Consider the following 8,257-nt stretch of genomic DNA (forward strand, 5'->3'; position numbering starts at 1 on the left):
TAAGAATACATGTGGTCTTTCTGTGATCCTCAAAATTTTATTTAAAAAGATTATCAAAAAATGAATTACTGTGAATCCCTCATGACTACCTCTAACTGGGGTCATTCTTCTGTCTAATTTTGCCGTTCTGTCTCCTATCCCTTGATTAATATTTTATTCCAAATAAAATATCCTAGAAGAATGAGCTTTACATCTGTATTAGGGGCAATATGCCCCAGTGGAAATGAACTTCAGATGCTTTGTGAAATGAAAGACAATTGATCTGTCTGTCTAACTGATGACCTAGGCATTCAAGGTGAGCATCACGGACATCGCTTGATGAAGGCAAAGAAGCCTCATTTGCAGTAAAACAACAACCACAACAAAAATTCGGTATTGTGTAACTGTTTATAGACTGCTGTTTCCCCTGAAGTCAGTCAGAAGACACTGTAGTTCCTTGATGAGTTTACTGCAACTCATATTTAAAAGAAAAGCATGTGACTACTCTCAGACATATTTAAAATGTCGTATTTTACTTCAATGATTACACAGAGTTTAATTTTATTATTTTTCTTGCATGTACATATTTTTAATCTGGGCTATTTCTTGGCTGGCTAGTTTATACAGGTATTATTTATGCAAAAATAATATAATAGTATGTATTTGAGATTTATTTTATATATTGAATTTGCATCATGTCAGAGTTACTAAGGCGAAGGAGCTGGGGCGCATCTCGGTTCAGTGAGCTGGGACCAGGATTCAGTAGTGCTGTGTATCCTCTACTTAAGAGAACACGACCCCAAGAGGATCCTTTTATCTGTAACTGTGGTAGGGAATATGTCTCTTTCTTATTTTATCTTCAGATTTTTATGTTCTGCTTACCATGTAATCAGTCATTTGTAACAATATTTTGGATATGATGAAAAGTAAGTAAAATAGGCTATTTCAAAAAGTACAAACATCTAGTGAGAATTTTACACAGTTCTATTAAAATAAATATTTTGCGAGCTGTGTGGCTCCACAGCAGTGTTAGCTCTCAATACTTCCATTTTTCAAACTTTATTTTATTGTTGCCTGGTAATATTAAGTGCAGCACATTTTTTATATCCTTGGCTTTCAGTTCTACTTATTTTTAGTTTCCAATCCCCCAAATTAGTTACTAATACATTTAAATTAACTCTACAATAAAGATTTTTAATCAAAACAGAACTCAAAATTCAAGGGAAGTTGGAGGGCAATCATGCAAAACTATATATGTGGATAAGGATAAGGATCTGGAGAGGCTGAATTATGATAGAAATAAGTACACATTTAATCGCTTTTTGATAAAATTGTTTAGATAGAAATTTGCGATTTTCAGTTTATGAATCTGATAATAGTAAAGTAGTTCTCAAATCTACCATAGTGAATAAAAATGTTATTGCTTCTCTCCATGCCCAAGGTTCTGGTTTTGGTTGACAATACACTTGAAGTGGGTGTTATTTTAATTTCTTAGCTCACATTAAAGGTCTGAGCCATTATCTAATGTATGAGCCATGCTATAATTAGACTCCTTTACGATTGGAGTTTGGAATTTGTTTAAACTTATTGGTGAATACAGTATCATAAAATTTTCCAATCCTCAATATATTTCTTTTTTATTAATGTCAGTTGAACCTCTCATTTGGAATTTGGTAAAAATTCCAAGGAATTGTCAGAGAAGTGATTGGGTATTGGAGCAGGAAGCTGGGACATGGGAGATTTCTTTCTTCTGGGGGTAAGAAGATGCAGGGTGTTTTTTAGGTGGTTCTGAACTTAACATGTATGGTAGTACTTTCCTTCATCTATCAAATGATTGCTTTTTTATAATACATAATAGGTAGAATTGCCTAAAAATTTAGCTCTTCAACTTTATGGAGAGGGTTTTGCACCATTAATTGTTTTTGATACTTACCACAGTATATTTTATCTTCGGAATCAGAGATGAGAGAAAACCTAATAAGATAACTTTTTATGTGTTTATAAAAAGGCTTAAGAATTCTGTCCTGATTGAAAAGAGATAAAGAGAATAATAAGTATGTGTTTTAAACAAAATAGCCTTGTGTATTAAGATTCTGATTAAGCCGAGGTCACCCATGGCTTACACTCTGAAAGTAATGAGGTGAATATCTGACAAGTTTTCCACTGTTTTTTTTTTTTTTTCAACATTTTTCTGCTAATTTATAATCATTTTACAATGTTGTGTCAAATTCCAGTGTAGAGCACAATTTTTCATTTATACATGAACATATATATATTCATTGTCACATTCCTTTCTCTGTGAGCTACCATAAGATCTTGTGTATATTTCCCTGTGCTGTACAGTATAATCTTGTTTATCTATTCTACAGTTTTGAAATCCTAGTCTGTCCCTTCTCACGCTCCGTCCCCTTGGCAACCACAAGTGTGTATTTTATGTCTATGAGTCTGTTTCTGTTCTATATTTATGCTTTGTTTGTTTGTTTGTTTGTTTTTAGATTCCACATATGAGTGATCTCATGTGGTATTTTTCTTTCTCTTTCTGGCTTACTTCACTTAGAATGACATTGTCCAGGAGCATCCATGTTGCTGCAAATGGTGTTATGTTGTTGGTTTTTATGGCTGAATAGTTTTCCACTGTTTTAATAGTTTAACTCTGTAAAATCCCATAGGTAGGATTTCTCCTCTTGCTCTCTTGTCAACATTTTTCAGATTTTTTAAGCTTGATCATTTAATCCCAGGTATTCATTACCATAATTAGATGATAATCTGACATATACAACTTTGAAGTTTAGGTCAGATTATTTCCATTAACTAGTTTACTGAGAAGTACTGTCTGATGAAGTTTATCTTATCCCATAAATCACAAGCCACAAGCTACATCTGTTATTGCATTTATTTTTAAAACCATAAGCTGATTTTTATTATAAACATATAAATCATTATATTTAATTATCATAATTTTCTATTAGTGATGTGAGAATATTTTAGACTGCCATGAGGAGAATGATAGTCTATAGGAATATTACTAGTTTTAGTAATATTCAAAAAACAATCATTACCTCTGTCTTTTTTTGTTATGGCTATTTTTATTCGTATATTTCTTCCTGGGTTAGGATATTAAAAATATTGCAGTTATGTTAGAAAATGCATCTTTAATTTTCTGAATTGAACAAGTATTCTTCTTTATTTTATATCAGTGTTTACTGTTTCAGATATAAACACTGTGCTTTGGAGTAAGGATCTATGATAGGCCTGTTTAATAATATTTTATTAAGAATTAGTTTCAATTAGATCAAATTATTTTTGAAACATATTCTAGCATGTAGTACCTAACTCACTGATGTGTTTATTTTTAGTGGGACTTTGTTTACAGCAGCTTGGCTATTACAGATAACTATAACTTCATGATGGATCATGGAATTCTGCTTGTCCCAACTATATTCAGATTTGCATGTTTAATTCAGAAGTGATTATTGTCAGTCCTCTCTTTGTCGTATTTCAATACCAATGTTGGCTAGCTTTCATTGAAACTGTTTTGATTTTCTTATCTTTGTTTTGCAGTAGCTTTAAAATAAGACAACGAATACTTTCAAATTTGTACGAATACATCAGTAATTTTCTAAGTCTCTGTCTTGTTTGAGAAGTGAGTGGTAGCCTTTAATTCTCATTTCTTTCATGCATAGCTGAAACTGAAAAATCAACCCTCCTGTCAACATTAAACAACACAGTCAGGTGCAAAACAGAAGAGTTTTGATTCTGAGAGAGAGAGAGAGAAGCATTGACTTGCATCCAGTAATTTTATGGCTCTCTGACATTTGATGGTATAGGAGGACTGCCAAGGGAATTTTCTATGCTTCTGTCCCATTTATCCACAGTATGTGCTCTAAAATTTTCAAGGTGGGTCCAGATTCCTCCTCAACGTGTCCTTCCCTCCTGTTCTGGATTTTGCAATTAATCTTAGGGGGTAATTTGTTTTATGTTTAAATACCGTTTTATATATGCAGGTAATTTTAGATAAGTACAGAATATTTGATTCTTTCTCTTTTTAGGCTGATATTATTATTATATATGTATTTTTTGAGATCTGACATGCTTCATGATAATTTAAGAAATAAATTGGAAAGAAGGTATAGATGAATTCTTGTATTTACAAAGACATACTTGTAAGATCTTCCAGGCTTTTCTCACACTGTCCTTTGGTTTCTCACTTACTCATCTGTATTAAAACTTTTTCTCAACGATCACTAATACACTTATTATTTTTCAATATAGCAGTCTGTTACTGACACATCTGCCTGTCAGTTGGCTGACTTTCCCTCATCCTTCCCATTTTCTTATGTAGATAGCCTGGCAGTCATACGTGGTCATGATTGAGAATAGCTATAAATTTTTCATGAAGAAAATCAGTTTGGTTCATATTTAGTTTCAGAAACTGTCAGTGCATCATGCCCATAGCAGAGCTACACAATAAATCTAAGAATGTTTAATATTTTTTCCTGTAACTTTATTAAATATTTTTTGAACCAGGAGTGTCTAGTTAGACATTATTAGCTCTGGAAATACACAAGCGACAGGTTTGTGTCAGAAACTAAAAGGAGAAAAATTAAATTTGCTTCGATTCAACCATTTTTAAATGCTACCTGAGTCAATGTTAAATTAGTAAGTTTTAAGTTTATATTTTATTAATGCATACTCAAGATTTTCCTCATGTCTGGTGTATTTTTTTCCCCTTAATTGATTAAATCTCTTGTATATTCACAGGAAGAAATAAACACTAATTAATTAATTAAGGCTAAATGTGTTATTATAGTTTATACAAATTATTAACCAATATAAAGTCAAAATGGAGAAATGCAGTAAATACTTAAAAATTATATATGACAGTCTCACAACAATTTCATTACTTATATGATTGAATTCAGTAGAAGACTATGCTCACAGCTAGAGAATACAGCTCAGTGTATCACCCTGAAGATATTTACAAAGGCAGAAAAACAATTTATGTGGGCAAGTAGCTCAATGTGTATCTTACTTTAATTTTCAAAATATAATTAATTATACATTCAGTAATTTTTTATTTTAGAATTTGTTAAGTGGCTATTGTTCAATACACAAAGATTTCAAGTGTATTAAGTAGAGGAAGATATACCCACCTATGTGATTCAAGAAAATTTTCTTACATTTAATAAACATCATTTTTTTCTCTTAAAGGGAAGTCAGTATTGCTACATGGAATTCTTAAATATTGTCAGCTTTGGTAGTTTTATTTAAGCCATGAAAACAGAAAATCAGACTATTGAAACAGATTTTATATTTCTTGGTCTTTTCCAATATGGTCCAATGGACTCTTTCCTCTTCGTTGCCATCGCCATCCTGTTTTCAGTGGCTCTGATGGGGAACATCACACTGATTCTTCTCATTCGACTGGACCCCAGACTCCACACTCCAATGTACTTTCTCCTCAGTCAGCTCTCTTTCATCGACATGATGTACATCTCCACCACTGTGCCCAAGATGGCAGTTAACTTTCTGTCCAATAGTAAGACCATTACTTTTCTAGGCTGTGAGATTCAGACATTTGTGTTCTTGGTCCTTGGCGGAACTGAAGCCCTTCTTCTTGGGTTCATGTCTTATGATCGCTACGTGGCCATCTGTCATCCTTTACGTTACCCTGTGCTCATGAGCAAGAGGATCTGTTGGTTCATGGTCACGTGTGCGTGGACCAGTAGTTCTGTCAACTCTTTAATTCATACGGTGTATGTGTTTCAACTTCCCTTCTGTACCTCTCGACTCGTCAACCACTTCTTCTGTGAAGTCCCATCCCTGTTGCCATTGGTGTGTCAGGACACTTCTCAGTATGAACATACGATCCTCCTGAGCAGCCTTATTATTCTGTTGTTACCATTCACGGCCATTGTGGCTTCCTATGCCTGTGTGCTCACTGTGGTTTTCCAGATGAGTTCAGGAAAAGGACAGACAAAAGCGATCTCCACCTGTTCCTCTCACCTGCTTGTGGCAAGTCTGTTCTACATGACCACTCTCTCCACCTATACCAGGCCTCACTCCGTGCATTCACCTGAAGAGGATAAGACAGTAGCTGTGTTTTACACAATGATTACACCTCTTCTGAACCCATTCATCTACAGCCTGAGGAATAAAGAAGTTATGGGGGCCTTGAGGAGACTATTTGTATGGAAAATGTGACTCTAGGAACTACTTACTGACTGAGACTGAACAACATAACGTGTTGTGCCTACAATACTGTTTTGGAATATGTAAACTATAAAAAAAAAACGGTAGAAAGATATGAATTCTAAGAAATGTTTACGAAATAATTAAAGTGGTAAAAGTCTTAATTACTCCTGATTTGGGATTACCTCAAGCACTGTTATTGGAACTAGATCAATTTTCAATATAGAAGCTAGGTAAACAGTTCATTATCCAATTTATTTAACTTTTAATGAAATAGAATTCAACCCTGTTAACCTAGTGTTTCCATATTATAAATATTTTAAATTGGACATTTAGCACCTGAGATGCAATGCATAGGAAATATAATTTATCCTAACACACACCGTTAAGAGAATCTCTAAGTGACTAAACTTTAATACAGAGCAACGTACATAATCCACTCATTCAGCATATGTTTAATACTTTAACAATATGTGTGGAACTGGTGATAATGAAGTAATCAAAGATGAAAAAGTGACAGATATTTCTGATATCATAAAGCTCAAGTTTCAGCATGGGTAGACATTCAATAAATAAAGTTTTATGCTATCTCAAAAAGGAATTACCTGTCATAACAATTAAGTAGGACATTTTGATATAGAACTCGCAATCTTGCATAAAACTGTCTGGAAAATGGAAACTAAGAAGGTGGTATTTGGTCAGAGACTGAAAAGAGGTGAGAAAGCGAGTTAAATGGATATTTGGGAATGTGTTTTCTAAATAGGGGAAGAAGCAAATGAGAGTGTCCTGAGTAGAGAAGATGGTTGGCAAAAGTCAAAGAAGATCAAGATGTAAATTACTGGGCTGTAGGAAATGAGTAGATCTAACGGAGCCAGAATTTGTAATGTAAGGTAGACCAGTATACCATTTTGGCATTTACTCTAAGAAAGTGAGACATGATTATTGGGTCTTGCAGAGAGGACCGAAATGGGCTCTTCAGGCATTGCAGTAGCCTCATTGTGATAAAATAATATCTTGAACCCAAGTGATCATCTTGGAGGAGCAAGAAGTCACCAGACTCCACAGATGAATTTCAGGCAGACGTTTGAGGTTTGAGGCGTATCAGATGTGAGACGTGAGGAAATTCAAAGAGCTCACGCTTAGGCTAAGATGGTGGACTGCACAACTGGAAGAAATGGAATTAGCAAAACACAGCTGGAGGAAACCACAGCAAGAACATTCCCAGATCTCTCCGGCGGCGTCTTCAGACAGCTGGTGCCACAGTCCCAGGAACGTCCCCTTCTCCTCAGTCATGGCTTGCGGTCTGGTCACCAGCACCCTGAATCTCAAACCTGGGGAGTGCCTCACGGTGCAGGGCGAGGTGGCCCCAGACGCCAAGAGCTTCGTGCTGAACATGGGCAAAGACTGCAGCAAGCTGTGCCTGCCCTTCAACCCACGTTTCCACACACATGGGGACACCCGCACCATCGTGTGTAACAGCAAGGCCAGTGGGGCCTGGGGGGGCCGAGCAGTGGGGAGTCTGTTTTCTCCTTCCAGCCTGCAAGTGTCGTGGAGTGTGCATCTCCTTCCACCAGGCAGATCTAACCATCAAGCTGCCAGATGGGTACGAATTCAAGCTCCCCAACGGCCAGAGGCCACCAACTACCTGGCTGCCAATGGCAACTTCAAGATCAAGTGCCTGGCCTTTGAGTGAAGCCAGCCGGCCCATGGCCCCCAAGAAAGGCAGCTGCCTCTGCTCTCCCTGAAAACAAACAAACAAACAAAACAAAACAAACAAAAATTTCCATCATTGGGTTCCCTATTCTCCCCTGGTGTTACCTTCTTTGTCCCAGCAATGGTAATCTTTTTTTTTTTTTTTTTTTTTTTTACTTCCATTCTCTTTGAGTAAAACTTTTATTAACTGAAGCAAAGAGTAACTTCTCTTTCGTGTGTCTGGCTGCATTTGCTCAAGAACTTTATAAGATCCAAACATACTTTCTATGCCTCAATAATGTAATTGTTTTATAGCTGAGTAGCATCCCCACTGTGTGAATATATCACGGTTGTTTTAACTGATGTTAGATGTTTGCTATTATGAATAAAATCG

General features: G+C 35.6%; 1 protein-coding gene and 1 pseudogene across 1 annotated transcript; both read left to right on the plus strand.

Moving 5' to 3' along the window:
* Positions 1-5,035: 5,035 nt before the first annotated feature.
* LOC105093518 (olfactory receptor 2AK2-like) lies at positions 5,036-6,183 on the plus strand. The gene has a single exon (XM_010985392.2). It carries the CDS (start codon positions 5,254-5,256, stop codon positions 6,181-6,183), a length of 930 nt encoding a protein of 309 aa, XP_010983694.3. The 5' UTR covers positions 5,036-5,253.
* Positions 6,184-7,462: 1,279 nt separating this feature from the next.
* On the plus strand, positions 7,463-7,864 carry LOC105093489 (galectin-1-like; annotated as a pseudogene).
* The last annotated feature ends 393 nt before the right edge of the window (positions 7,865-8,257 follow it).

The sequence above is a fragment of the Camelus dromedarius genome, chromosome 3 (assembly GCF_036321535.1).
Source record: "Camelus dromedarius isolate mCamDro1 chromosome 3, mCamDro1.pat, whole genome shotgun sequence".
Classification (NCBI taxonomy): Eukaryota; Metazoa; Chordata; class Mammalia; order Artiodactyla; family Camelidae; genus Camelus; species Camelus dromedarius.

What these genes read in the sequence shown, in the direction of transcription:
- LOC105093518 (XM_010985392.2), top strand. Translation starts at nt 5,254, where the DNA reads ATGAAAACAGAAAATCAGACTATTGAAACAGATTTTATATTTCTTGGT.